This window comes from Thermothelomyces thermophilus, chromosome 2 (assembly GCF_000226095.1).
Source record: "Thermothelomyces thermophilus ATCC 42464 chromosome 2, complete sequence".
Lineage (NCBI taxonomy): Eukaryota > Fungi > Ascomycota > Sordariomycetes > Sordariales > Chaetomiaceae > Thermothelomyces > Thermothelomyces thermophilus.
The window spans coordinates 2,350,063-2,377,820 of NC_016473.1; the positions used below are offsets into that span (position 1 = coordinate 2,350,063).

The 27,758-nt window shown below is 53.7% G+C and overlaps 9 protein-coding genes across 9 annotated transcripts; 3 read left to right on the forward strand and 6 right to left on the reverse strand.

Moving 5' to 3' along the window:
* Positions 1 to 1,491: 1,491 nt before the first annotated feature.
* Positions 1,492 to 2,942, reverse strand: MYCTH_2301215 (uncharacterized protein). Its single transcript, XM_003661572.1, has one exon. The coding sequence runs from the start codon at positions 2,333 to 2,335 to the stop codon at positions 1,970 to 1,972; it is 366 nt and encodes a 121-aa protein (XP_003661620.1). The 5' UTR covers positions 2,336 to 2,942; the 3' UTR covers positions 1,492 to 1,969.
* Positions 2,943 to 4,409: 1,467 nt separating this feature from the next.
* On the forward strand, positions 4,410 to 6,830 carry MYCTH_2301216 (uncharacterized protein). The gene is made up of 7 exons (XM_003661573.1): positions 4,410 to 4,758; positions 4,840 to 5,316; positions 5,376 to 5,466; positions 5,517 to 5,621; positions 5,676 to 5,887; positions 5,954 to 6,137; positions 6,219 to 6,830. Exons 1-7 carry the CDS (start codon positions 4,684 to 4,686, stop codon positions 6,440 to 6,442), a joined length of 1,368 nt encoding a protein of 455 aa, XP_003661621.1. The 5' UTR covers positions 4,410 to 4,683; the 3' UTR covers positions 6,443 to 6,830.
* Positions 6,831 to 7,227: 397 nt separating this feature from the next.
* Positions 7,228 to 7,761, reverse strand: MYCTH_2301223 (uncharacterized protein). Its single transcript, XM_003661574.1, has one exon. It carries the CDS (start codon positions 7,582 to 7,584, stop codon positions 7,348 to 7,350), a length of 237 nt encoding a protein of 78 aa, XP_003661622.1. The 5' UTR covers positions 7,585 to 7,761; the 3' UTR covers positions 7,228 to 7,347.
* Positions 7,762 to 7,940: 179 nt separating this feature from the next.
* On the reverse strand, positions 7,941 to 8,792 carry MYCTH_2057861 (uncharacterized protein; the record flags this gene model as incomplete). The annotated part of the gene is made up of 3 exons (XM_003661575.1): positions 7,941 to 8,133; positions 8,238 to 8,383; positions 8,607 to 8,792. The coding sequence occupies 3 exons, from the start codon at positions 8,790 to 8,792 to the stop codon at positions 7,941 to 7,943; spliced, it is 525 nt and encodes a 174-aa protein (XP_003661623.1).
* A 950-nt stretch (positions 8,793 to 9,742) lies between these two features.
* Positions 9,743 to 15,311, reverse strand: MYCTH_2301226 (uncharacterized protein). The gene is made up of 7 exons (XM_003661576.1): positions 15,032 to 15,311; positions 14,811 to 14,943; positions 14,557 to 14,746; positions 10,638 to 14,487; positions 10,496 to 10,569; positions 10,220 to 10,434; positions 9,743 to 10,132 (listed from the first exon to the last, which is right to left on the reverse strand). Exons 1-7 carry the CDS (start codon positions 15,164 to 15,166, stop codon positions 9,927 to 9,929), a joined length of 4,803 nt encoding a protein of 1,600 aa, XP_003661624.1. The 5' UTR covers positions 15,167 to 15,311; the 3' UTR covers positions 9,743 to 9,926.
* MYCTH_2301228 (uncharacterized protein) lies at positions 15,306 to 15,732 on the forward strand. The gene has a single exon (XM_003661577.1). It carries the CDS (start codon positions 15,499 to 15,501, stop codon positions 15,658 to 15,660), a length of 162 nt encoding a protein of 53 aa, XP_003661625.1. The 5' UTR covers positions 15,306 to 15,498; the 3' UTR covers positions 15,661 to 15,732.
* Positions 15,733 to 16,690: 958 nt separating this feature from the next.
* On the reverse strand, positions 16,691 to 18,785 carry MYCTH_2314616 (uncharacterized protein). The gene is made up of 2 exons (XM_003661578.1): positions 18,413 to 18,785; positions 16,691 to 18,189 (listed from the first exon to the last, which is right to left on the reverse strand). The coding sequence occupies exons 1-2, from the start codon at positions 18,718 to 18,720 to the stop codon at positions 17,079 to 17,081; spliced, it is 1,419 nt and encodes a 472-aa protein (XP_003661626.1). The 5' UTR covers positions 18,721 to 18,785; the 3' UTR covers positions 16,691 to 17,078.
* A 301-nt stretch (positions 18,786 to 19,086) lies between these two features.
* Positions 19,087 to 21,461, reverse strand: MYCTH_111107 (nucleosome assembly protein-like protein). The gene is made up of 5 exons (XM_003661579.1): positions 21,269 to 21,461; positions 21,093 to 21,172; positions 20,322 to 21,026; positions 19,952 to 20,274; positions 19,087 to 19,900 (listed from the first exon to the last, which is right to left on the reverse strand). The coding sequence occupies exons 1-5, from the start codon at positions 21,310 to 21,312 to the stop codon at positions 19,850 to 19,852; spliced, it is 1,203 nt and encodes a 400-aa protein (XP_003661627.1). The 5' UTR covers positions 21,313 to 21,461; the 3' UTR covers positions 19,087 to 19,849.
* Positions 21,462 to 22,979: 1,518 nt separating this feature from the next.
* Positions 22,980 to 27,740, forward strand: MYCTH_2301237 (uncharacterized protein). The gene is made up of 8 exons (XM_003661580.1): positions 22,980 to 23,331; positions 23,394 to 24,326; positions 24,378 to 24,512; positions 24,616 to 24,682; positions 24,735 to 25,798; positions 25,852 to 26,005; positions 26,064 to 27,317; positions 27,379 to 27,740. Exons 1-8 carry the CDS (start codon positions 23,191 to 23,193, stop codon positions 27,660 to 27,662), a joined length of 4,032 nt encoding a protein of 1,343 aa, XP_003661628.1. The 5' UTR covers positions 22,980 to 23,190; the 3' UTR covers positions 27,663 to 27,740.
* Positions 27,741 to 27,758: the final 18 nt, after the last annotated feature.

Genomic DNA, 27,758 nt, shown 5'->3' on the forward strand with positions numbered 1-27,758 from the left:
TAATCTGATTTTCAGCAACCATACTTGGAACCACCCTAACCGTAACCTTAGCGCCCTCGTGATCTAATATACTAATCGTACTCCTGACAGCCATACTCAGAACCGTCTTAGCGCCATCCTCGACCAATCTACTAATCAAACTCCCGATAGCTATACTCAGAACCACCCCGACTACAACCTCAATATAAAGAACGTCAGTATTCGGCGCCTATACAACCACCTTACCCTCTTCTACAAGAGCCTCGACAATCTTAGCCACGGCTATCTCAGTCTCCATTACCGAGTATTGAGGAAGGCGAGGAACACGACTTAGAAGAATTCGATGACGAAGATGAGATTTAACCACTGATAGCACCTCTTATAAGATCTAAGAACTCGAAAATGTTTAGGCAGGCTTATATTGTACAACAGTCCGCAAAACTCTACACTCCCCTGGCGAAGTCAATCCTAGTCGAATTTAAGGCTGGTAAAAATACTTACTATAGGGACATTCTCTATAAGGTAGTTAACTTACGATACCTCTATACCGTGGTAAACACAGGTAAGGAGGTTAAGAAAGCCTTTCTCCTAAAAGCAAAGGACTTCCCTAAGGAAGTAGATCTACTAGCCGCATTTCATCTGCTATTAACCAGTGGGGATCTATTTAATATTAAAGGATTTGTTATTAATACTATTGCTATGGTTAACGAAAGGAAGAGGGTAATCTACATAGTTAAAGGGGCTACTATAAATAATAAGAATATATAGGTTAGTACAATTTCTATATTAAAGACCAAGTAGTCGGCTTCGTTAGTTATCGCCTAGGTAAAGGCATAGCATAAGGAACAGAAACAACTAAACTTTCTTTAAGGCTAAGGATTTTAGAGTTTATTACTATATCTTAGAATTTAAGGTCAGTTTTCAGTTTAAATAGGATAGTAACTACCTATTTATATCGAGCTAGTGCCGACTCTCCCAGCATAGCTACATACCTCTTAATTAAGCCAAACCTCCGTCTAGTCAGAGAGGAACGATGGCTACCATTCCGAGTATCTAGAGCATCCGAGTATTCGCGGTCACAGCAGACGTATCTATCCTCCGAGGAGCAATGGCAACGGGCACAGCCTCAACGACAATAGTCTCCCTCTGGTCATATATAAAATAATTTACATACGTGGAAAAGACAGCTCTACTCACAGGAAGGGAAAGAAACCAGTATGTCGTCGGCCTTACGACAGAGGGGGGTTGTGAGGGCTAGGGCACTCTCTAGTCGAGCACTAAAGCTCGCGCAGCACTTCTCCACTTTTTCAATGATCTGGCAGAGACTGACTGCCTCGGCGAAACTAACAGGAAAATCTGCCTACTCTAATAGGCGCATTATGCAACGACCCACATTATGATGCAATATTACCCATAGTAAGGTTGTATAGAGCCAATTATCTGAGCCCTTCTAGCGCCGTGCCACACTTGTGCCGAGGATGACCTATAGGTAACCTACAACGAGGTTGTATAGAGCTAATCATATAGGGCCTTCGCCGTACATGTACCTGGACGGTTCTATAGTACACCCCGCACTACCGTTAGAACAACGGACTGCACTAACAGAGGCAGAAAGGAGCCCGTTTTTAGATCCTAAAACGCTCCGAATTTTGACCCCTCCGATCCTAAAAGGTAAGATGCATGAGGGTCCGGGTAGTAGTTGGGTCGGTGACGACCAGCGAATGCCGGATGTTGTATGGTTTTTATTCGTCTTTTTGGCCCGCCCGGCCTCGAAGTTCCACTTGGCCTACCTTGTGTACCCTTGAATATGGACCACAGTACGGACTACACTACCAAGGAATTCGTAGTTCAGGCCGTCATGCAGAAGCAAGGACAGGGAAAAATGAGCAATTGACACCGGCCAGTAGGCCATACATATTCCAATCAGACAACAGAAGAAGACTTGCGACGTCCCAGCACGCCTCCGCAACACGACAGACGAGCACCACAGCTAGGCATCAACATTGTCGCCACCTGGGCAACAAAGAGCCATACAGCTATCATATCGGTCTCCGACTCGAGATGGTTTCGCGATATGATAAGCTCTGTCCACATAACGAGCGGCCAACCCATAAGTAGCATGACAATAGAGCAGGTTGAAGTGCGGCAGGAGTAGGGAGATGGCGTGGATCTCGTCCTTGCCCGACATGAGCTTGTACCATTGGATCTGGGTGTACCAGTTATATGCGAGAAAGCCGATGTCGCTAGGGCAGTTGCTGTTCAGTCCCGACACGAACTGTGCCGGAGCTAGGAAGTAGCTGGTATATAGGAGCCACCGGTTCGTCAGGCTAAAACCTGGCACGACTTGCACGGCCATGGCCGGGCCTTTAATGTCGGGGACGAAGTAGTGACGGTCGTTGCACGAACGGGTGCTTTGACAGCGAGTCCAGTTCGAAAGACGGTTGATGTTTCAGTCGGCCGAACGAAGGCGTTTGTTTCGTCTTTAGTCCAGCCAGAGAAGGGCCTGAGCGACAACAGGTGGGACTGCGTAAAAGGATACAGGAAGTGCCTCTCAGGGTTCTCAGGACTCTCAGGCCGACGCGGCAGAGAGGAGGGTAATCATCTGTTATATTTTCCGTCACAAGCTGCCAGGGTTTACAACTGTTTCCGCAGCCTTGTGCTCATAAAGTTGAGGCGTGAGGCTGAGCTGCGGTCTAGTTATCGTCTGCGTGGTGCCATCACTGTCTCGTCGTCGGATTGGTAAGATTACCAACTCAAGAACAGCACCCCTCTGGCCAGCTGGAGCTGCCTGTCGGCCTCTCGGAAAGCCTTGCCTGGAAGAAGAAACATCATTACATAGTGAAAAAGAGGAAGGGGGGGGGGTTGACTAATTTCACCGACCAAGCCAACTTCGTTGGGGGTTGTGGCTATGTTTTGATGCGGCGGTCACCTAAACGGATATAGTAATTGCTCCATTTCCAATTATTACCTACTAGTAGGTAACTTGGCTCCAGTGAAGGTTTGTTTCACGTTAAAGGTGCCGGGCGGCGCAGCGCAAGGCGACGGGAAGAAAAGGGTAGGCGCACATACAGTTAGGTGAGCGAAGGAGGGATTGAGAGAAGTCGAGAGTACAAGAGAAGGACGTTGAGAGAGGATCGGCAGTACTCACGCCATCTTCCCTTCCGCAGCGGAAAGAGGTTGTTGGTAGAGACCGCTGAACGGAAAGCGCGTAGTACCGGCGAAGGGAGCATTTGCAGAGGCTGCAAAGGAGGCTCGCAAATAGAGGAATTTCCAAGAGGGCTGAACCGGCTATAACCGTCGACTTGTGTGGGCGAAATTGGCTGTTAAAGCGCTCTTTAGGTGCTTCTTGTGGTAGATGTTGTCGTCAGGTCGGGGAAGAGTGGCCGTGTCAGCTGCGTGTTCGTTGTAAGGGGCGCACCTCTTTTTACCACATTTCGGGGTTGCTAGCAGGGGGCGCATTCATCACCAAAAGATCATCAACAGAGAGCAACGACTAGACGCAATAGACCTTTTCTTCAACCTTTGAGAAGTGCCCTTATTTCCCCCTCACGTCGAGGCTCCTCTCCGTCTGCCCAGAGGGGAGTCGGCATCGTTGTCACTTCGTTTTGATGAACATCGCGATTACGAGGCTGTCATGTTTATCATCAGTTTGCCAGCTTGCCAGCTTGCCAGCTTGCCAGCTTGTACTCCCTAGAAACTCTGAGCCCGCGCTCCTCTCTATCTGACCAGACGGAATTTTGACTCGGTGAGGGGAGCGGGTGGTGGCTGTGAGTGTTACCACCCAGTTCAATACAAGGTGTTACGAGTAGGTGGTGAACACACGCCGCCCCTCCGCTGCCATGGCCCCCACAGTATGATTTCTGCAACTTTGACTTGCATTTGGACACCCAAGATTCCGAGCAACATCGGCACCAAGCTGGTATTTTGGAGTGCACCCTGTACGTCTATTATTGGACTCCTAGAGGATCTGGAATCAAGCTACCGATTACGCTCTAGTAGCAACGCATAACGACCAGATCATAACCTTTTTGCTTTACCAAAGCCTTACTCTGGTAGACTACTTGCACATACATACAGTACAGTACCCCCTCTTAAGGTCGCGCTAAGCCCTCCTAGAGGATAGTGTAACCCAGGTAGTTATATTATAAGGTGCTGGCATACTTTGTTTGCTAGTAAACAAAGAACAGAAAAAGGTTAAAAAGCCCGCTTATCTAGTAAATATAGCTAGCCATGTAAAAGGCGTCGAATTCAGGGTACTTTGCGCGCTTCGATTTGGCTATCTACTGTGTCCAGCTATTTAGTGGTGTGACCGGGTAACTATGGGAGTGCATCCATCCTCTGGAAGCCCGTGCGGGGGGAATAAGGAACATGTGAGGCGCGAACCGGGCCTGGCACTGTGCTTGCAAGAGGCAACAGCCAGGCACAGCAAACCCAACCCAACCCCCCTTTCCCCCTCCCTTCCTCCCCTCACAACTGCTACTTCTGGTTCTGACGGATTCACGCGCAACTGGAATCGAAGTCGAGTGCCGATCGATCTTTGAGCCTTTTGGTTGACAACCTCAGATTAACACTCTAATATTCCTCGGTACTTATCCGTCGATGGTGTGTTTTTCAAGACGGCGGCTGCTTGTTTGGCACTCGGGGCCCCCGAACATAGCCACAGCACCGAGTCTGGACAAAGAGGGGTGAGAGGTGTCAAAGCAAATGGCCGAAGACAAGGCGATGGCCTGCCCATTTTGTGGCTGGACCAACCCCGGTGGCGAATATGAGATGCTGCTGGTGAGTCTCTCATTCCCGGCTGATTGCAGGCACCGATGCTGCTGTTGCACGCCTGAATACCGGGTTTGCTGAGAAATCTAGCACTTGGAAACCTACCACGCCGAAGGAGAAGACGCTTCGTTCCGTCAAGAGCAAGGAAGCGTATCTGAAAATCCCGGGTCTGGTGAGAATATCTCATACGTCGAGTGTCCGATTGATGGGTGTGAAGAAATTCTCCCGCTCCAGGAGCTGGATTATCATCTTGAGCTCCATTCCGAGGAGTCTGGCGGTTGCACCACGAAAGAGCTTGACCCTGTGACACCTGCGGAGCCGGATCCTCACTCTGGGCCGTCGAGGGCTCATCGCGCGGCGCAACGGCATCGACAGTCAGACCCCGGGTCTGAGGTGAATGAGCGTCAAGGGAAACAAGCAAAGGAAGCAAGGTTAGGAAAGGCAATCACGATCTGGAAGCGTTTGCTCAAGATCCCCGTCTTCACATCCGAGGGCGTCCACATGCGTGCCCCGCTCCAGAATGAACAGCTTCCGAATAAGCACTCCCCCCACGGCAAACGGCTTGGTGTAAGCGGGTCTAGCTAGTAGTTCGCTGATGCTCTTGGGCTCAGCTAACGTCCATCCAGAAAGCACATCTCGGAAAATACGCTCATGAGAGCCGTATGCCCGAATGGCTAGTATCGCTGCTCAAGAGGGAAGGCCAAGTCACGTCGCAAGGTGAGCGATGTGTAGAGGAGCTGTGTTGACCGCTAGGCTAACAGCGACAGGTGTTGTCTCCGTGCTAGCGGTACTGCTGGAACAAAGTCCATCGACAAAGCACGCTTACCTCTGCCATCCACGCGTGCAACATGTTTCCAAACTCAAGCGCGAGGGTTTGTCACCCTAAAGGTGCACGGCTCAGTTACTCACACTAACAAGGCGCATAGGAGGGTTCTGCGGCTACCGGAATATCCAGATGCTGGCTTCGTATATCATAGAAGTCAAGTCCAAGGGGCATGAACATTTCTGCGGCACTATCCCGTCCATCTTTCAGATCCAAGAATGGATTGAGACAGCTTGGGATTTGGGCATCAATTCACAAGCACGCCTTGAGACTGGCGGTATAAGAGGAACAAGAAAATACATCGGCACTCCAGAGGTATGAACATAGGTTTCTTTTCTAGCCGCCATCCTATCATGGAGAAACTAATGGAAAGCCCACCAGGCAGTGGCTGTGTTCCGGTTGTTGAACATTCCATGTGAACCACACGGTATCAAATTCTCGGAGCCTGGCAAATCCGAGGCGCATCTCATGGAGTATGTCGAGAATTACTTCGAATTGGGGGTTCAGGATCCCACGCAGCGTGTTCACAGAACAAACCTACCGCCGATCTACTTTCAACACCTTGGTAAGCCCGCTTGGCTTTCCGAGCTCCTCTCTTCTTCTCCCCAACTCCCGACTCAATGGGCTGACGGATGTACCGGAGTAGGCCATTCCCTTACCATCATCGGCTTTGAGAAGCTCAAGAATGGCACTAAGCAGCTCCTCGTCTTCGATCCGTCGTTCCATGACTCGTCATACATCGTACGTCTTATAGGCCAGACCAGTTTCAAGCATCCCGCCCCTGATCTGGCGCTCAGGGCGTACCGGCGGGGAAACGACTATTTGAAGAGGTACAGATCTTTTGAGTTGGTGAAGCTGGTGCCACCGTAGATCCATCTGTGCTTCGGATTACCAACAGTTTGCGGACATCAACATAGAGTGTTGCAATAAGGGCCGATGGAGGGTTAATAGGCCGAGATGCTGGAGCAGAGCGGTATGGCGTGGTGTGGACTAGCCATGGCAGGCGTTGGTAGAAGATACCGGCATAACGGGGGACCGGGTCTTGCCAACTATGAGACGCTGCAAGTCGGTTCAGGATCTTCCAGCTACCACAATATTGATGCAAGTTACGGCGCCAGTTCCTTTGCGAACCAATCTTTTAGCTTTGCCAAGGCCCGGTAGCGGTGCGAGATCTTGTTCTTTTCCGCCTTGTCCATCTCAGCATACCTTGTTTTACGGTCAGTGACTGAGCCACGGGAACAAGCCGCGGAGATTGGAGACTTACGTTTTCCCTTCGTACTCGAAAATGGCATCCCAGCCTGATAGTGAAATGTCATGTCAGCGGTAGGCGCCCCCGAGGTAAGGTGACTGACTCCAGGAACATACCAAAATCCGGCGACCCCCTTGCCGGTACAATCTTGCCCTCGGTAATCCCCTGAAACAGGATCGGCTCATGGCCGGGACCCGCTGAGTAGGCAAAGGTGCAGACGGCCTTGGCCGACTTGTCTTCGTACGCGGCCAGCAGGTTGTTGAGACCAGCGTGACCGATGGATGCCATGAACCATTTTCTAAGGATCAAACCATTATTATTAGCCTTTGTGCCCGGGAAGAAGAAAAAAAAAAAAAGGGAGGGGTGGAAGGGGAGTAAGAATGGGAGAGACACAAATGTGACGTACATATACGGCCCCGGAAGTCCATTCAGGGCGTTGAAGCAGAGGCAGGTGTCTTCAACCAGGACGGGGCCCTTGATCTGCAGTTTATCACAAGGTTTCTGATTAGCAGCCCTCCCACCTCATTCATCTTCGAACGTTGGCTGGTTCGGGTGGCCAGGAGGTAACACGGCTTACCAGCTCGGCCGCTCGCCTGCACTTGTCCAGCGTCACCTCTTCCAGGGTGCCCTGGATCTCGACCAGATCGAGCGTCTGGCTCTCGACTTGGATCGCCGGCTCCAGGATCGCCTTCACCTCGCGCAGCTTGTTGGCATTGCCTGTTATGAAGTTGACAATGTGTTTCGCGGCTGTGGGGGTCGTCATTTTGCCGACTTCTCTCTTTTTTTTTTTTACTGGTTTTTTTTCTCTCGACTTAAGGAACGTGTTGACTGGTTGTTGGGAGATTGATTTACAGAAGGGGATAAATCCTCTTGTATGTAGTGGGGTTAGCTGTTAGAGGGCGCTGCGGCGCCCTGCCTGTGACAGTTTGCTGCGGCAGGGGCAGGCCCGCCTACCACTGTAGCAGGTACTACCCGTACTATACTGTGTATACAGTATACTCATTTCGTCTCTTCAGTTGCTGTATATTTACTTCAACCCTTAAGATAGACCATGGAACCAGGAAGTTTTTTTTGTCTTTTTTTGATTTTATAATATTAACCCCCATGAGGTCTTGGTTTTCATGAGGCATTGTCCTTTTTCCATTGCTCCAACCACTGCTCAATTCTCTCGACATTGCTCTCCATCTCATCAGCGGTTATGCTCTGCAGCTCGACCACAATTTCCTCATCATACGACTCCTTGGCTTCCTGAAGCAAAACCTCCATGATCTCCGAGTCGATATTCTCTTGGAGTTTCACCTCGGGGTATTTCCTGTACAGCAAAGAGAAATAGAAATCACAACAATCGTCAACCGCTGTTCAGGTCCCGGGCAGGTGGGGAAGGGGCGGTTAGGGAACTGCGGCGGCCTGACTCACCTCGCTGTCAACCTATCATACAGCGTCGCCGTATCCACTCGCAGCACCACGACCAGGTCGATCCAGCTCTTGGGGAACAAGTCGCACGCGTGCCAGTCTATTATGCACCCGCCCTGCTTGACCTCCTCTTCGATAGCGTCGAGCAGCTATTCAATTCCTCGTTTAGTACATACGTATACATCTAACGGAAAACTTGGAGTGAAGCATGATCAAGTCGAAGTTGAGGAATGGCAATGAGATGAGATTGTGCTGAAGAGTATCAAGCAGGGAAACAAAACAAAAAAAAAAAATCAAAAGAAATGAGAAGTATGACCAAGAGTCTGAAAAGCGTGGGCGAGCGAGCAAAAAGGAGTCTGGCTCAAAACTCACCTTGTCCTCATCCACAATCCAGCTCTGATACTCGTCGTCCCAACCTTCGTGGCACTCGCGGTCCTTGACCACATCGTTGATAGAGATGTGCTTGAGCCCCGTGCGCTCGGCAAGTAGCTCGCTGTGGCTTGTCTTGCCGGTGCCGGGCGTGCCCGTGATGATGATGTTGGGGAGGGTGCGCGACATGTTTCTTCCTCTTCCTCTTGGGCTTCGTTCCGTTTTTGCACCTCCGGGTGGTTTCAAGATACGTCTTCTTTCTCCTACGTTTCCGCTTTTGTTTTGTTCAGACTGGGGAACCGTGTTAGTCGTGAGACAAGGGTGTATGTAGTGAGCGGGGTGTAAGTGAGGTCGTTCAGTTTATGTCGCCCAAAAAAAATATTTTTCTGCTGCTTGTTACATTGAGGGAAGGGCGTGCGAGCGATCAAAACCCCCACTGTGCTGTTCGAGAATAGTGTTAAAACAACCGCGCAGAGCGGCAACACCCAACGAAGGGAGCGCCAAGGTCTAATTAGTAACTGTCTTTTTCTTACGCTTTGAAGTCAACTCTAGGAAACAAGACATCAGAGCTTACCAAGCCGTTTATATTTAGAAAAGGGATAGTGAGAAAGCATTCATTTTCCTTTTTCCTACTAGGTCATAGAACAACTTCTGTCGCATCGCTCACAGCGCTACTGTGAACAATACATACAGCCTCACGTGCGTCAGGATAGAAACGACAAGCAGCAGCAATAGGAGCAACATAAGTGATATATTCTGGTATTCACTCCCCACTCCCCCCTTCAGATCCAGCAGGGGCACGTCACATCGTCCCATATATCGGCTCATTGATATCCCAGAAGAGCGAAGAAAGAACCGCAGGAAACATTCCCCCCCTCCTCTGCCTCATCTGCTCCATCAGCACCACGAACTTGCGCATCACTCGCTTCCGCTACTATTGCGCAGCATCCTATAACCTTCCGCCGCAGGATCAGCCGTACCACCACCAACACGGCCATCAGCATTACTCTTGCTCCCGCTTCCGCTCTTCCTACCACCACCACCACCACCACCACCGTTGAACCTCCACGGGCTAAGAAGTACCGAAGCAGGTCTCTGCCCTTGGCTTTGCCTCTGTTGACGCATAGCCAAGTACACGGGCAATGACAATGACAAAGGCGCGACGCGCCCGGAAGCATCACCAACGGCCGTAGCAGCAATAGTGCCTAGCAAGAGCGGGCGAGGGCGCGTAGTAGCCACATCAACAGCACCGGTACCCAGCAGGAAGGAGCGAAGCCGTGTGCCAGCCCCGGCGGCGGCGCTAGCAGCAGCAGACGCCGTCGACTAAGCGGCGCCCGCCACAAGACTAGTCGGCCGGCTGCCCTGGTGCTCCACCTCGGGCACATCACCGCCGCTCTGGAGGCCTTCATCGTCATATACCTCGTCGTCCTCGACACCCGGCTGAGAACCATATTCGAGCTTCTCTTGCTGGGCGAGGGCCTGTTGGGAGACAATCTCGGCAAGGCGCTTGAGGCGCGGGGTTTGCAGCCCTGTGTTCCACGTCGGTCAGCGTACACTCTGGAGAGGAAGATTGGAGAGGTAGAGTGAAGTAATGTTGAGGATGGAAGTGCACATACAAGATGGGGTATATGTCTCCAGAGCCGTGATGACTCTAGGCTCGGCAATCTCGTACGGTCCGCTATCGTCCATATCGACGGCAGGAAGGAGGAGAACATCGCTCTTCTCGGTGACGCGCGAGGCAACCGCCTTCATGATCTCGCCGTTGATGGGCTGCTCGTAGTCGGCAACGAGATACTGATTAAGGAGCTTCTGGATCTGGTTGGGAGAGAGCCTGTGTTTTACAGTCAGACAATGTTGGCAGACGGGAGGACACGTGCGCCCATGATACTTACATCCAGCAGATATCCTGGATAATCTCAATATCGTTCAGGGTGGCCTTCTTGAGCTGAAGGAGTTTGGTTGCTTGCTAAATTTTAAAAATGACCGAGTCAGCGATGCTCGTCGAGAAAAAAGATACATGTATTCTCAACTCACCATCAAGTGCTCGAGCTGGAGAGTGCCCTCGGGCATCTCGTGGCTCTTGCACCACTCCTCGATACGCGTGATGTTGTAGTTGATCTGCAGGCCACGCTTCCAGGACAGGAAGTTGCGGCGCATGAGCAGGTCGTTGAAAGCCGTGACGCCAACGAGTTTGAGCAGCTCCGTGATTGTCTGCATGATGATGCTTTGCTCGAGGTAATACCCCTTCATGGCGCGGTAGACGCTGTTGAGAAGCGACAGCAGGTTGTCCATGCTGTACGCCGGCTGGTTGCTGCCCTGCAAGAGTTTGCCCAGGAACCGGTTGTTCTCGTTCGTAACGAAGCCCGGCAGCGACTGCGACTCGATGATGGCAGGGATGATCATCTTGTTGAGCTTCCGCTTGAGCACCTTCATCCACGTGTGGTAGATGTTGAACTCAAGGCTCTCCAGATCGTGCTTGACGATTTCGAGCAGACGGTCATACTCGTAGTTGTCCGTCTTCTGTGCTTCGTACCAGTCCTCAGCAAGGAAGACGAAGGAGAGCATCTCGTGCACGTTGGAGAGCCAGAATGCGCCATGGTTGATGGCGTCGTCGCCATCGTGTTGCATGACCTCCTGCTGGATAGACTGCATGACGTTTGCCAGGAAGCGCTCCGACTCCTTGACGAAACCATTGTTCCACATCTCCGAGGTGACCAAGTTGATGAGGTACGACGGGAACAGGACCTCCTTGTCCGAAGGCGGAGGATTGCTCGAAGGCGATGGGAGCTTGAGATTCCGGATGAGCCCCAGAGTAACTTCCTCGTTGAGACCCTCCTCGTCGGCAAGCAGAGACTCGAGCTCCAACTCGATGCTGTCGACGCCCGGAATGTACGTCGAGCCTGACAACGTGGTCTGGCGGTGCATGCCGGGGACTGCCATGGAGACGGGGCGCGGGCTGTAGGCCATGCTGTACCTATCCAGTTCACGGACCTCGGCACCCGCGCTCCGCCGCTTGGGCTTCTTAGCTGACACCAAGTTGATGAGGCCCGACGGGGCGGTCGCGGCGGGCCCGTGGCCATTCGCAAGGTCGCCATTGACAGGAGCACCGCGCCGGGCCAGCTCGAGCGCCTCCTGAAGCTCGGCCAGCTGCTGCCGGAGCGAGTTCTTCTCGGCCTCTTGGCGCTGGCTCTCCTGGCGCGCAGCCTCGAGTTCTGAGCTCGTAGCACGCAGAGACTCCCGCAACTGCCGCTCCTCTTCCTGCATCCTCTTGACGTTGGCCACCGACTCCTCGAAGCTTGCCTGGAGCTTCTTCATCTCGGCCTCCATCGCCTCGAGGCGGGCTGCTGCGATGCCGGCCTGGTTGGCCTCGGTCTGCAGCTCCTTGGCCCGCGCCTCGAGCGCGTTGTGCCGATTTCTCCAGATGGCGACCTGGCCCTCGTAGTTCTCGACCTGCGTCTTGAGCTCCTTGTTCTGCGCCTTCATAGTGCCCAGGGACTGTGTGAGCTCCACCACCTTGTTCTCCAGCTTGTACGAGATCTGCTTGAGGTCGCGAGCCTCGGCGCGGATGACCTTGTACGCCTTGCGGGCACTCCTGCCGCGCCACAAGCTCTGCACAATGATGACCTTCCTGCGGTAGTCCCTCCAAGACCGCAGCTGCCTCCTCGACCGCCAGTTCCGTTGGATAATGCGGGCAGCGTTGCCCATCCGGGTCTCCATGATCTCCTTCCGCCGAAGGTAACCCCTGAAGGCGGCCTGGGCAAGGATCACGTCGTTCCTGATCTTGAGGAACTGCTTCCTCTGCTTCTGTCCGCGCCAGACTCGTTGGATTGTTGTCGCGGCCTTGATCGTCCTCATCTCCTGGGCCACTTGACGAGCCTTGTAAGCTCTTGTTGTGGACTGGAACGCAATGATGGAAGCCCGGGCCTCCAGATATTTCTTGCGGTAGTACTTGGCCTTCAAGTTCTTTTGAATCATGATAGCGCAGTCATTCAGCCGGTTGGTCCGCAGATTCTCCAGATACGCTAGCATGCCGGCTCGGAAGAAGATCTTTGTCAGACCCAGCTGGTATTTGTCCATGCCCTTGCCCTTGTTGGCGCCGAAGGCCCTGGTCAAGATCGCGTTTGCCATCTCCCGGATCTCGGACGTCCACTCCGATGATGGTACCAGCATGTAGTAACGTAGAGCAAACTCCTCGTAGGTCCATCTCGTCGGATAGCCTGCGCAACTGATGCGAACTGTCTCCAGGACACCGCAGGCACGGAGCTGACTCAGCACCATGGGGCCCTCGAACTTCCATGCCTCCTTGGCCTCGTTGGGCTTGATACACCGAATATAATGTACATCGGTGCTGCTGATGGTGTTCATGAGCTCAATCAGCGACGACTTGAAGATGCCACCGAGCGTCGGCTTGCGGTTAACAGCGACGCCGATCCTCCTGCCTGCCGCCGGCTTCACGGCGTTAGAGCTTGACGAGGCGGCATCCTTTTCCCGCACCGCCAAGGCCGCGTCGAGAACGGAGCAAAGGAATTTGTTGGTCGAGGCGCGGAGCACAGCCATGTGCTCGTCCGGCACCGTGTCACGGTTCTTCTCGATGAAACCCTCCGACTCGTACGTTACGTCGACCGCATAATGGCGGACCGTGAATGAAGACTTGCCGAACCTTGGTTTCTTGTAGAACTTGTGCTTGTCGCTGCCGAAATTATGATGCAGCTTGGTCACGAACTGCTCGTCAGAGCCCATGGGTAACCTGGATTCTTCATCGAGCAGCGAGAGGATACCGAGTTTGCCCTCAATCAGATCGATACACGGCTGGTTGTCGGCAAAGTCGATGAAAGTCCAATCGATCTGTTCCTTCAGGTACTCATCCTGCTCGAGCTTGAAGACGTGCTGGTTGAACTCTTGCTGCAGCTTTTCGTTGGCGTAGTTGATGCAGAACTGCTCAAAGGAGTTCTTGGCGAAGTGCTCAAAGCCGTAGATATCGAGCACGCCGATGAAGGAGTTGGCCCTGTTGAGGACGTCCTCTGGCGCCAGGCTACGGTTGATGATCTCCACCAGCCAGTCAAAGAGGCTGGAATAGATGAACTTGGCGACCGAATCCCTCACCACGATAGCCTGCGCTTGGGTGAGGTTGGACGTGATCTTTTCTCCGCGCGTGATGAGTTGCTTCTTAACAATCCACTTCGCGAATTCAGCAGCGTCGATGCCGAGGATGTCACAGGCCTTCACCAGAGACGGCTCAGACGGTGAAAGCACGCTGTCGTTCCGCGTTGCGCCAATCTTGATGTTTCCGAGATGCAGCAAGCCGGCAAGCAGCTTGAAGATCTCGGCTTGATCCGCATCGCTCACGCCAATCATCTTGAGAGACTGCTTGGTCGCCAGAAACTCGGCCTTGTCATCCACGCCGTCGATGGTCGGCGTGTCGCCCTGGTTCAGGTAGTCGAACTGCTCGACCGGTAGCAGGCCCAGCTCCTGGCGCTCCTTGTCCGACACGCCCGCCACGAGCTGGTAGAAGATATGGTAGTTCCTCTCCTTAAGCGGTTGAAACACCAATCTTGACCGCTCCAACAGGTAGGTCCTGATCTTGGCACCAATGATGTTGGTTTCCTTGTCAAACATGATCTCGATGTACTTTCCAAAGCGCGACGAGTTGTCGTTCCTGGTCGTCTTTGCGTTTCCAAAGGCTTCCATGATGGGATTGGTCGCGAGGATCGCCTCCTCCGTCTTGCTCATGGCCTCGGGACCCTTCTTCGCCCTCGATCCCGGGCTGTCGGGCGACTCTCTTGTCGCAAAGTATCTCATAATGTACTTCGCGCTGACGGTCTTGCCGGCACCAGACTCACCCGAGACAACAACGGTCTGGTTCTTGCCGTCTCGGATCATGTCCCTGCAGAACGGTCAGCAAAAGCCCCGAGATTTCCTTCTTAACAGCCCCGCGGCCTGCACAAATCCATACATGAAGGCCTCCTCCGCAATGGCAAAGAGATGGGGAGCTTGTGTGGCCCTCTGTTTCCCGGCGTATACCTGGACCATGCCCGGAACGTAGAGGGAGTCGACCCGAGCGAAGGGGTTCGTCGCTATTAACACGATACCCGAATATGTGTAGATCTCCTTCTGGAGGTATCGAAGACGAATGGCCTGCAGGACTGATGGCCGCGAGGGTTGTCAGTTAACAATCTGAAAACCCAGGCAGGGAGGAGCCCAGCTTACCGGCAGGCTCGTTGAGATGCGAGAGGTTTGTCAGGTCATCGCTGGCTTCGAGCATGGTCGGGTTCATTAGTGGTGGTAGCGACGGGTGGTTCCCGGACTGGAGTGCCTCGAGCGAGACCTCGACTGTTCTGATCTAGAGCAGTATAAACCATGTCAACAACGATCACGGAGCGGTTGGGGAACAGCTGGCAGCGCCCCAGCGCAAATCAAAGAGTACGTACCTCGCCATTTTCCAGTTGGAACTCGAGCGTGACTTTCGACCCATCTACCGTCTTCTTGATGACCTCGGACGCAACCCAGCCCTCGGTTGGGTCGGGCTGCCACGCTCTCGTGCCGACATCATAGCTCTCCGACATTGGACACGGTGTTCGGGAGGAGAGCGCGGTGGAAGTGGAGCTGCAGGGAGGTGGAGGTGGATTTGAGTTCGCGGTGCTCACGGCTTCGAGAGCCAGCTATCGTCGCAGCCGGCCAGTAGGGAGTCGGCAGTCGTGATCAGAGATGCCCGAGCTGCTCGCAATCAGTCGGACAGCGGTGCAGCGGTGCAGCGGTGCAGCTGAGAGGGTGCAGGGAGTGGGTTTCGATGTTGGATGCGCTGCTTGGGGAAGGCATTCATGAAAGAATACGGTACAGAGTAACAGCGTAAGTTTCAAGGGTCGGGGAACTCCGCTTCTCTGCCACAAGCTGAGAGATGGCGTCTCTCCAACACCTGGTTCACTCCAAGAACGTGCGTGGTCAGGAGATGGAAGGCGTGCGAACTGTGCGCTATCCGAGAAACGGCGGCGCAAAAGTATCGGGGAGGTTGTTGCTCGAGTTCAGGGGGTTGAGAAAAAGATGCATGGGTGCGCCGTGACTTGATAGGAGAAGCAGGTCGTAACAGTCCGTAAAGCGGGTACACAGCATGGTTTCTGGGGTTGGGTTTCGCGCACTGACCAAGTTCAACCCATGTGTAGTATCCATACTAGGTACGGACGCAGTAGCATGGCAATGCGATGCAATGGCTGTTGGGCGAAGCTACGGATAGAAAGCGGTTTTGTCGAAACATGTACGCGGTCCCTTACAACCCAACTGAGCAGGCGGTGGCTTCTTCAGACGTATCCCTAGATCGCGTCGTATTTACGACGTGAAAAAGTCACTCTCACACCGAATCTTTTGCTTGTACGCACCTACACTACCTACATACATATAGGAATCCGTACTCCGTACTCGATCCTTCCATCAGCCGGCACAGTACGGATTACAATGCCTCGAAGGACCCCCAGATTTGCTTCGTTGTTCATGCGGTCCTGGTGTGTGCAATGTCCCCTGCAGTGCTCAACGCGAGGCGCAATTTTGCACACTAGCCGAACAAAACGAGCAGAAGAACGATCTCATGATTCGTTATTATATATGTGCTGGATTACATCTGTACCTCACTCCTTGAGCCTGTCTGTCGTGCATGAGAAGGACGTCCAACCATCGCGAACACGCAACGGGAAACAGACACATCGAGAGCGGGGGTCACCCCAAGCAGGGGTTTCGGAGTGGATCTGCCCTCCACTCAGGCCCCCCAAAACATGCGGAATGCCTCTCACCGCCCGCCGCCACTTCCTCCCCACCACTGTGCGCGGTAAAAGGTCGCCTTTGCTCGACTCGTCGCCCTTCAGCCAGTTCCCCTGGACGCTTATTATAGAGAACCTTGAGGGAGGTGCAACATTGGGGGTTCAGGAGAGGAGACTCGGCAATAAGCTACTCCGACTCGAGTCACTCGCTGACTTGCATTCCGGTGTTAACACCCTGGCTACATAGCAGAACATCGCTCATGGCTCTCCTGCAGCCACCCCACTCCTTCTTCCCCTAAGAATCACCAATCACTCAACTGGGAGGGGTGTTCACGTTTGTTTCAGGTGCAGCAGGTCTATTTATTTTCCGGTTAACCACCACCATCACAACCGGATTCGAAGCCCGTGACCAGCACGTTGAGTGTACTAATTGCCTGGTTGTTCTATTTTCTTTTGCTTTTTCTTTGCTCCCTTTTTTTTCTCGCCAATGTCTTGACCTAACCCATCCAGTGAGCCCTAGTATGGTCATCTACCTATGCAGGTCCTGTTCTTTTTCCCTTTGCAGAAGATGAGATGAAGACCAACACCCTGGCCGAGGCAGACCTAAACTGTAAGTGTTGAAAGATGAGGATGAGCCCACTCCATGTTGAAATCCCCCGTCAACTCCATGTATTTCCAATGGTCCTCGTATGATGCATATATCCCAAGCTTCCCTTGTCCCTCTCGCCGTCTAGTACAGGACACGCGTCATGATGCGCGAGCTGAGCGCGTCCAGGCTGTCCCGGATCTCCTTGATGTCCTCGGTCTTGACATCACTAATGTCAGCCATCAGATAAGCAATATCGCCCTTGCTGTCTGAGATTTGCTTGTCGACGTTGTGTTCGGCCAGAATCTCGTTGACCTTGCGCAGCACACCTGGCACGTTGCGGTGGATGTAGATGACGCGCGCGTGGTTGGGCTCCTCGAGCGTCAGCGAGCGCATCGTCACCTCGGGTAGGTTAACGCTGCCGAGCGTGATGCCCTGGTTGATGTAGCGCACCAGCGCCTCGGCCACCTCCACGCCAATGGCCCGCTGCGCCTCCTCAGTGCTGCCGCCAATGTGTGGTGTCAGGATGATGTTGTTCAGACCCCGTAGGTCCTCGGCCCACGAATTAAGGCTGTTGACGAAGTAGTCGCCATTGGCCGCCGGCTCGTTGGGGAACACGTCCAGCGCCGCGCCCGCAATCTTGCCCGAACGCATCGCCTTGATGAGGGCGGGGATGTCGACAACGGTCCCGCGGCTGGCATTGATGAGGTACGAGCCGTTCTTCATGCGCGCAAACTGCTCGGTTGAGATGAGGTTCTTGGTCTCGGGCGTCTCTGGGACATGGAGGGTCACGAAGTCGGCCTCCTCCAGCAGCTTGTCGAGCGTGGGCACCTGCCGCGCCGAGCCGATAGCCATCAGAGTGAGGACGTCATAGTAGACGACCGACATGCCCATGGCCTCCGCGAGGACCGACAGCTGAGAACCGATGTGGCCGTAGCCGACAATCCCCAGCGTCTTGCCACGGACCTCCCAGCACTTGGCGCTCACCTTGTTCCAGGTGCCGCGGTGCATCTCGAGCGAGCGGTCGCCCAGCTGGCGAGCGAGCGAGATAATCTCAGCAATCACCAGCTCGGCAACGCTGCGCGAGTTGGCGAAAGGCGAGTTGAAGACAGCAATACCATGCCGAGCCGCATATTCTAGGTCTACTTGATTGGTACCGATGCAGAAGCAGCCGATGACAAGGAGGTTCTTTGCCTCCTGCAGCACCTTTGCTGTGAGTTTTGTTTTTGACCGGATGCCAATGACATGCACGTCCCTGCTCACGTATCAGCCCTATTCTTCCGAGTCTCCATGAGTCACACTTCCAGCAGAGTAATCTGCAGACGGTATGGTGGTCTTTCGTGGGTTGAGATTATCGTGAAATGATGCTTCCGCCCTTGAGTACTGCGCTGAGAAAGAAAGTCCAGGACTCGCGGTTTACTGGACCTGTGTTCAAGGGGCAAAGGCGCAGCTCCGAATACGGAAGGGAAAAGACTCACTTGATCTTCTCGATGAGCTCGTCTTCTGGCAGCGACGTCTTGAGAAACTCGACCTGGTAACCCTGGCCGGTGAGGATGTCTCTCCCGGTTTGGTTCACGTTCTCCAAAAGCAAGATCTTGATGTCCCCGGTGTTGAAAGGTTTCAGTTGCTTGGCGGTCGCAGTGGCAGGCCGGTGAGCGAACGACCCCGCCAAAAAGCTGCCCTGGCTCGCTGGAGGCGAATGGAGAGGCGCTGCGGGCGAAGCACTGAGGCTATGTGAAACGGCTTCACTGAGCGCGGGACGCGAAATTTCTCTTGGGGCTGCCATTGTGAGGAAAAATCGGGACTTGGATAGGTTTGAGCAGCGTTTGGTGTTGGTTTAATGCGCTCTCTGAGAGCAGGAGTGATGAAGACTTGAACTCTGGTCCCAGAAGACCCCACGGTGGGATGTTATGCTGTGGGGTGCTGGTTTTATAGCGGGGTTGACTCACTGCGAGGGAAAATCTTTCTGCATGACGGAATGACAGCCGCTGACTCCTCATGCCACTCGGGGTTCCAAATACGGACCTGGCAGTGAATATTTTGTACATACATACCAATAGCCCCCTTCGTCTAAGCCAATAGGTTGCCTTGTTCCAGCACATAAGCTCTTGGTATCTTGAACAGTTACAAAAGGTCTCTATCGTGTAGGGTTCCAGCTTTCAGCTACTCGGCAGCGTTGAAAAGGGCCAGCTAGCTACAAAACAAGCTGCATTACTCCCCAAGACGTGTTAAGTCCACCAAAATGCGATTGGTGCTTGTGGTCGATTTGGGACCTGCTGTACAACCAGTGCCCGTGTTGCTGGGACGTGAGTCACCAAATTCCACCCCTGGAATCACAACTGGGTGCAAAACGTGCACGTTTCTTGACAAGAGGCACGTTCGTTTGAGCGCTCCGAACCGGAGCGCTGGGTCCAAGCCCCGATCCCGGAGTCACTACTTTGCACAGGCCAGATGGCTGGGGGGTAAAAACTCGTGTAATGCTCTGCTCTGAACACTGTGATTGAATCCTCAGCACTGCTACCGCTGCTCCCATACCCGAAATATCCCTCCTAGCAGACACTTGTCATGCTCCTGTGCAGTCTCTTTTTTATACCGTCTATGCCATCGCTGGGGACCTCGCAAAGCACGGCACAAAGATCAAACTCCCTCGAATAGCTCGATGTGGAAAAAACAACCAACCCCGTTACACATGGGCATGCTCCCAAAAGACGTCCTTCTCATATTAGAATCTGTTGCCCCCATACCCGCAGGTACAGCACGGCATCTGCCCTTCCAGCGAGGGCGACTGTCCTTGAGCTTTTGTGTGGAATAAGGGGGGGCGCATATGTTTACGTGGCCCAGATAAAGGGTTTGTGGACTTGATGCCCTGATTAATTAAGAGGAATGGGAAATCGTCGTGGGGAAGAGCAAGCCATCTAACTCTGCTTGCACTCGGTAGGCTCCTGCTTGGGCTTGGTACCATCCTCCTGAACGCTATTAGTACTCACACTCTCGGGGTCGGGCCAGATTGCGCTCACCTCTTCCTCCTCGGACTCATCCTCGTCATCATGATCCTCGCTGGCGTCGTCATCCTCATCCTCATCCTTATCGTCATCGAACTCCTCCATATCATCCTCGTCAATCTCCTCAAAAGCAAGCGCCTCGCCCGTGAACCAGTCAATCGCTCGGGGTATCAGCTTCTCCTTAATATCCTCTCCGAGTTGATAGTCGAGCTCCAGACGCTCTTCAATATCGGAGGCGGCATCGTCGTCCTCATCGGACGGCGCCTTGGGAGGCGAGAAGAAATTGAAGAAGGACTCGGTGGGAACAGTCTTCTTGACAATGCGGGTTTGCTTGGTCGCTGCGCTTGTTAGCGATTGTAGTCTTAAGGATATCTTTCGCACTTACTCTTGTTCCGCTGCTTCTTCTGCTCAATGCGCACAGTCAAGTCCATGCCAGGCTTCCAGTCGATCTTGTCACCTTCAGCGTGATCGTAGATGAAGTCACCGCCATAGCCGCTCTCGTTCTGGTAGTAGTAGGTCTTGGTGATGGTCTTGTTGGTGAAGTACTCGTTCTCGGCGAATTCGAAAATGAGGCGGAAGCCAGGCTTATCGAGGTACTCCATCCGGATATCGACGAGGGACTTGAGGGCGCCCTCATCCCGGTCGGTGATCATCTCAGCCAGGGAGATCTGGTTCTTCATAGCCGAGAGCCAGAACTCAGGAATGCCCGACACCTTCTCGGCGGCATTCTCAGCGGGCTTCTCTTCCTTAACGGCGGCGCCTTCCTCCTCTTCCGCATTCTCCTCACCGGCCTTGACCTGCTCCTCAGTGGGCTCGGTCTTGCCGTTTACGATAGCAGCGCGCTGCTCGTACAGAGGAGTGAACTTGGCGAAATACTTCTTCTCGAGCTGCAGGACCTCTTCCTGGAACTCGGCCTCGAGCTTGGAATGCTCCTTTTGAATGCCCTTCAAGCCCGCGACGCGGCGCTTGACCTCAGCGGGAAGCGACTCGATGTAGCCAGACGAGCGGCCGACAAGCGAGCCGAGACGGCCCTGGATCAAAGAGACAAAACGGGGATCCTTGGCGAAAATGGAGGCAGCGGTCAAATCCTCTGCATGATTCATATCGTCAGTACGCAGAAGACAGGCTGAATTCTTGTCGCTGCTTAATGACTGACCCTCCTTGATGCTTGAAATGCCCGGCTGTTGGGCGTGCGATGAGATGGGAGCCGCATTCGCTGGTGTGTTCTGGGGAGTACTGGATAGACATGGGTTAGCGCCTCAACGGTTTCATCGCGACCGGTGTTGTGCAAATGGGCGGCATTCATGGCTGTGATTGCCACCGAAAACTTACGGGGCAGCGGGGTCGGGCCGCTTGTTCTTGATGGGCTCAGCCATGGCGATGATTGTCCTCTGGGTAAAGTGATGGGCTTTGGTTTTGTTTGGAAATAATCGTTAGGTCGATCTGAAGCAAAGAAGCAGACCGGCAGTTATGGAGGAAGAAGTTTGGTAAAAATCGGAAAGATGGATGGTCTGTGGTCTCCCCTTGTGCTAAGAAATGTTGAGGAGGGGAAAAGCTGCGCTGGGGCGCTCAGCTAAGAAAATTTGCGGGGCAGTACTTCTGCAGACCAGACGCTCGCGGCAGCATGGGTCCCGGGTCCCTTCTATCCACAAGCCAAACTTTCTTGCCCCATTACGATTGCGCTCGGTGACTCTTTCGATGGCAGCATGTATGTATGTAATCCGTACATACCTCATATACATCGTACCGTACCCAAAGCCAACGATTCCATCCTACCTCCCCTACTTTGTTTTTCTTTTAGCGTCCGCTTCTGTTGTATACTAATCAGCAATCGGTCGAAATGACGTGGCACTTCTTCCAGCGCTTGACCTTTTCAGTCTGCGTTTCCACGTCTGGTAATGTCGAGGATAGCGTGCCCTACACCGCTCTGCGACTGCTTCGTCATGACAAGGTTGCCTGCCATCAACGTTCGGCACCCACTTAAACGGTGAAAGTTTCAGGGATCCGCGAATTTTCCTTGCCCCCGGTTCCACCTGTCTAGAGGATGCACCCAGGCCTCAAACTTGGCGGGAACACCTTTTTTTCCTTTTTTTTTTCTTTTTCTTTTCTTCCCCCCCTCTTTTCTGATTTGTCGGAGTTGGGGGCTCGGGGTGAAGTCCGCCCTTTGTTTGCCTGCCTGCCTTACTCGGCAGCCTAGAGCTCTGGCCTTGATATTCAAGGGCAGGTGAAGACGTCGCCGAATGTGGCCGAATGCGTTGTAGCTCACACAACGGCGATGCGATATCAGCACGCGTGGATATATATGGCGTTGATTAATATATGTACTGTACCTACAAGAGGTACGTGCCTACCTGATGTGCGGATGACAGACATGCATCACGTAGTGTACTGCAAATGACGGGAACTCTACTACGGTACGACACCAAAAGCCGACTAGCCCGGCCTTATAACTAAGTAAACCATGTAATGTCGTAACCAGGAATGGTCACGACCGTCAGATAAGCCGCACTAAAAAGTTGTGAGGGTGATGCTCCCCCACGAGGCCTTAGTCGCCCTTGCCGCGTTGAGAGCATGTGCCTGGCCCTCCTCATCCCTGTGGATCAATTCAGCGTGGACTTCTCACCAGCCGCTCAACTGGACACGAAGCAGAGATAGGATTGCAATCGGCAAATATCTTTCAACGCAGATGCGTTGAAATTTGACACTAATCCGAACACCATGTCGGTCCAGGCGACCGCATCGAACGGGGGCCTGGTCTTGTCTGGTAGATCGCGAATATGATGGACATACCTTAACCTATGTAGGTGATACTATACTTCGTGCACACCTCAAGCACCGCTCTGGACATGTAATTTTAGTGTATCGGGCAGTTTTACGGATAACAGGGGTCGGGAAACCCAGGCGCCAAGCATCCCACTCGTGGCACCTACTAGTAAGTTGCGATGCAACTATCGGGGTCCATCTCCCGACACAATCGACGTCAACCTCATCGATCTGCGGGAAGCGCTAGCTTATCGGTACCCGCCCCCACCAATCTGCGCCGCTCGTCTGGCGAATTCGTTGTTGGAGCGGGAGTCAACAAGCCTCAGCGCAGCAAACGCCCCGCTAATCGCCCACCTCCCTCACAAATTGGTTTGTTTCTTTTAGGGACCTACTCTCATATCAACCGTCGTGTTGACTAAGGAAAAAGAAAATGCGTACAGCCAACTTTAAGTTCTGGGCCCGTACCAAGACTTGAGGTGTTGGCAGTCGACATGGAGGCGCACGATGGCCCGGCGCGTGACGCCGGCCAACGCCTGCCGACTGAGACAGACAGCGGCTCGGGCTTCTACCGGCTGGGGACGAACCAGAGCAGCGCCAGCATTTTTGAGGATGTCGAGATGGCTCAAGATGAGGTAAAAAGCGGCGGTCATGCATGCACGCACCAATCGGCATTCGCTAACGCAAAAGCACGCAGCTCTTTGCTGGACCCGTCGCCGAGTCTCTCCCGACTAGCGTCTCTGCTTTCAGTCACCGCCGCGCCCGTGCCGACTCGACAACGAGCTTCTCCTTCTACCAAGACGAGGGTGAGCTTGGCGAGCTTGGGGAACTGGAGCAGGCTGTCCCTCTTGCCGACGGACGCCTCTCGGTAGGCGACCTCGACGAGCTACCATTCGACGACGAGTTCGAAGAACAAGACGATTCAACCGACATGGAGCGCAGCTCTGTTTACGACGACCATGACTTTCTCCGCAGGACTTCGACGCAATCGAGGGGTTCGGTTTACAGCAGGCTACTCAGGCGGGATAGCGGCGTTTCAGCTGGCAGCGGCTATGGGGCAACCCGCCACAGCCAAAAGGTGTACATGGTGAACGAGGACCTTTATATCGTCATTGCGGGGTTTCGGACGAGCGTTGCCGGGCTCGCGCTCTACGTTTTTCTCTGTCTCTTCACGTGCGGTCTCGGCTGGCTAGTCTTCCGCTGGTTGCCTCGCTGGCACGTTAAGCTGGTTGGCAAATCGTCGCCCCTTCGCGATTGCGATTGGGTCGTCGTCGAGAATCAGTGGAACGAAATCGCAATATTGGACGTGGAGTCCAAACCGTATGGGCGGCCACTCTCGACCGTGTTCGGAGCGCCGGGGAAGATGACCTCGTACCTGTTTACGGACGAAGATCACGACCCGATTCTGCACGACCTTCGAATGATCAGTTATCGTTACGTCCGGTTTTTCTTCCATCCTACAAGAGACAAATTCCTGCTCGGTGCCGGATGGAAGGATCCCCTGTGGTCAAACGTCCGAGAGATCCGCGCCGGCATCACGAGCGAAGAGAAGACTCACCGCGACGTCGTTTTTGGCGACAATCTGATCGATATCGAGCAGAAGTCGGTGTTCCGTCTGCTCGTGGATGAGGTATGTTCTTGCTTCACTGGTGGCGATTTCGCGTAACTTATCCGCGGTTAGGTTTTCCATCCTTTTTACGTGTTCCAACTAGCCAGTCTGATACTCTGGTCACTTGACGAGTATTATTACTACGCTGCCGCCATTTTCGTCATATCTGTGGGCAGTATCACTACCACACTTATTGAGACTAGAAATGTAAGTCCTCCTCCTCCTCCTCCTCCTTCTCCTTGTTGTTGTTATTATCATCCGGTAGAAAGGAAGAAAAGTGAGAGCTGCGAATTGTGGCTGACGGTCCAAGACCATGAGAAGGCTTCGCGAGATCTCTCGGTTTGTCTGCGACGTTCGAGTTCTTCGCAGCGGGTTCTGTACGCTCTCCGTCATCCTAGTATTGAGAAGCCAACTGCTAACCACACTCAGGGCGGAACATTCCCTCGAGCGATCTTGTCCCGGGTGACGTATACGAAGTCAGTGACCCAAGCCTCGGCCAATTTCCAGCAGACAGCCTCCTCCTCAGCGGCGATTGCATTGTAAATGAGAGCATGCTCACTGGTGAATCTGTCCCCGTGTCCAAGACTCCGGCGACCGATGAGACGCTTCGAAAGCTAGACTTGGCAGCATCGACTATGCTCCCGGACGTAGCTAAGCATTTCTTGTTCTGTGGCACCAAGATTGTTCGTGCTCGGCGACCGCAGGAGAACCAGGATGAAGAAGCCGTGGCCCTTGCTATGGTTGTGAGGACGGGTTTCAATACTACTAAGGGCGCTTTAGTTCGCTCCATGCTCTTCCCCAAGCCATCGGGTTTCAAATTTTACAGGGACTCGTTCCGATACATAGCCGTCATGGCTTGCGTGGCGCTATTCGGATTCACCGCCTCATTCATCAATTTCATTAGGCTCGGACTGGAGTGGCATTTGATTGTCGTTCGTGCCCTCGACCTCATCACGATTGTGGTTCCGCCGGCCCTGCCGGCGACCCTTACCATCGGCACTAGCTTCGCCCTCGGCCGGCTGAAGAAGAAGCAAATATTCTGCATCAGCCCGCAGAGGGTGAACGTGGGAGGAAAGCTCGACCTCATGTGCTTCGACAAAACCGGGACCCTGACAGAGGAAGGGCTCGACATTCTGGGGGTGCGAGTTGTTTCGCGAGCCGACAACCGATTTAGCGAGCTGTTGGCCAGTCCCCGGGACCTTGCCCCGGACCAGAGCGCCGGTGCTGAGGACAAAGACGAGAGAGACACGCGGACCGCAACTCTATACACTATGGCAACGTGCCATTCCCTGCGGACCGTGGATGGCCACCCCGTTGGCGATCCCCTCGATCTGAAAATGTTTGAATTCACGGGCTGGACTTTTGAGGAAGGGAATATGGGGGGAGCAAATGCCGATGATGAAGAACAAGTAAATCTCCGTCCCTCTGTTGCCAGGCCACCAACGGACTTCAGACAACAAGCGGACGGAATAGGCCAGGGGTCTGTCACAAATGTAAGTCGCGCTTCACGACTTTTTGGGGTCCTACCACTCCTGACGTTTGCTAGGAACCCCTCGAACTCGGCGTTATTAAATCTTTCGAGTTTGTCTCCCAGCTGCGGCGTGCTAGTGTCATTGTGAGGACGTTCGGCCGGCCCAGTGGTGACATCTATGTCAAAGGAGCTCCTGAATGCATGCGGGATATTTGTAGACCGGAGACATGTAAGCTCTAGCCCCATTCTAACCCCAGTTTGCAATCGGACCGCTAACCCACTCCAAGTCCCTGCCGACTACGAAGAGCTTCTATCTCAGTATACACACAAAGGGTATCGTGTTATTGGGTGCGCAACAAAGCACATCAAGAAGCTCAGCTGGGTCAAGGCCCAGAAGATGAAACGAAGCGAGGTTGAGTCAGACCTCGAGTTCGTCGGATTCATCATCTTCGAAAACAAGTTGAAGCCTACGACGGTCGCGGTCCTCAAGGAGCTCCTCGACTCTAACATTGGCACCGTTATGGTTACCGGCGACAACATTCTGACTGCCGTCAGCGTCGCGAGGGAGTGCGGCATGATCAGCAAGACTGCGCACTGTTTCGTTCCTCGGTTCCTTACCGGTGACGCAACAGACCCCAACGCGAGCCTCCAGTGGGAGAGCATCGACAACCAGGCCTACCAGCTCGACGCTAAGACTCTGCTGCCCCTGCCAGCTCCGCCGGAACACGATGCATCTTTGCCATACGACATCTCAAACCTGCGCAACTACTCGATCGCTGTTAGCGGTGATGTCTTCCGCTGGGTAGTCGACTTTGCGCCCCCCGAAGTTCTGCGGAGGATGCTCGTCACCGGCAAGGTCTTTGCACGCATGTCTCCGGACGAGAAGCACGAACTAGTGGAGAAGCTGCAGAGCATTGACTATTCGTGTGGTTTCTGCGGCGACGGCGCGAACGACTGTGGCGCCCTCAAGGCAGCCGACGTAGGCATCTCCCTCTCGGAAGCCGAGGCGTCCGTGGCGGCCCCGTTTACCTCTCGGGTGTTTGACATCCGATGCGTGCCCGAGGTGATTCGGGAGGGACGGGCGGCGCTTGTAACCAGCTTCAGCTGCTTCAAGTACATGAGCCTGTACTCGGCCATTCAGTTCACCTCGGTGAGCTTTCTGTACGCCTCGGCTTCCAACCTAGGCGACTTCCAGTTTCTCTTCATCGACCTGGCCTTGATCCTGCCCATTGCCGTCTTCATGAGCTGGGCAGGACCTTTCCCAGAGCTGTGCCGCAAGAAGCCGACAGCAGATCTCGTCTCGCGCAAGATTCTCACTCCGCTTTTGGGTCAGATTGTCATATGCATCGTGATCCAAGCGGCCGCATACGTGGCTGTCCGCAAGCAACCGTGGTTTATCCCGCCCGTTATCGACCCCGACAAGTCGAACGTTGTGAACTCAGAGAACACGGCCTTGTTCCTGACCTCTTGCTTTGAATACATCCTGTCAGGAGTGGTGCTGAATGCCGGCCGGCCCTTCAGGCACTCGGCGTTGCACAATTGTATGTCTACCGCCCCGTCTTTCCCACCCCAACCCGCATTTGAAACTGACCCGATGACCAGGGCCGTTTGTCGCAACCGTAGCCATCACCCTCGGCATCTCGCTGGTAATGGTGATCAGTCCGCCGGCGTGGCTGTCCAGCTTCATGCAATTGACCTATCTCAGCTGGGACTTCAAGCTTGTGATCATCGGGCTTGGGGTACTGTACTTTGTTTTGGGGTGGGCAGGGGAGCATCTAGTGTTCCAGGGCCTTGCGCGACTGATTGGGAAGCTGAAGGTGTCGGTGTTCAAGCGGACCAAAGTGCGGAAGCAGTACAAGGTAATTCAGGAGCAAATGTTGTTTTAGGGCTTATATATAGAATCTATATCAAAGAAGTGAACCCGCTGTTTTGCCTCGCACTAGCATGGCATTGTGATCTTGAATCAGCCGAGCCGATCGAGA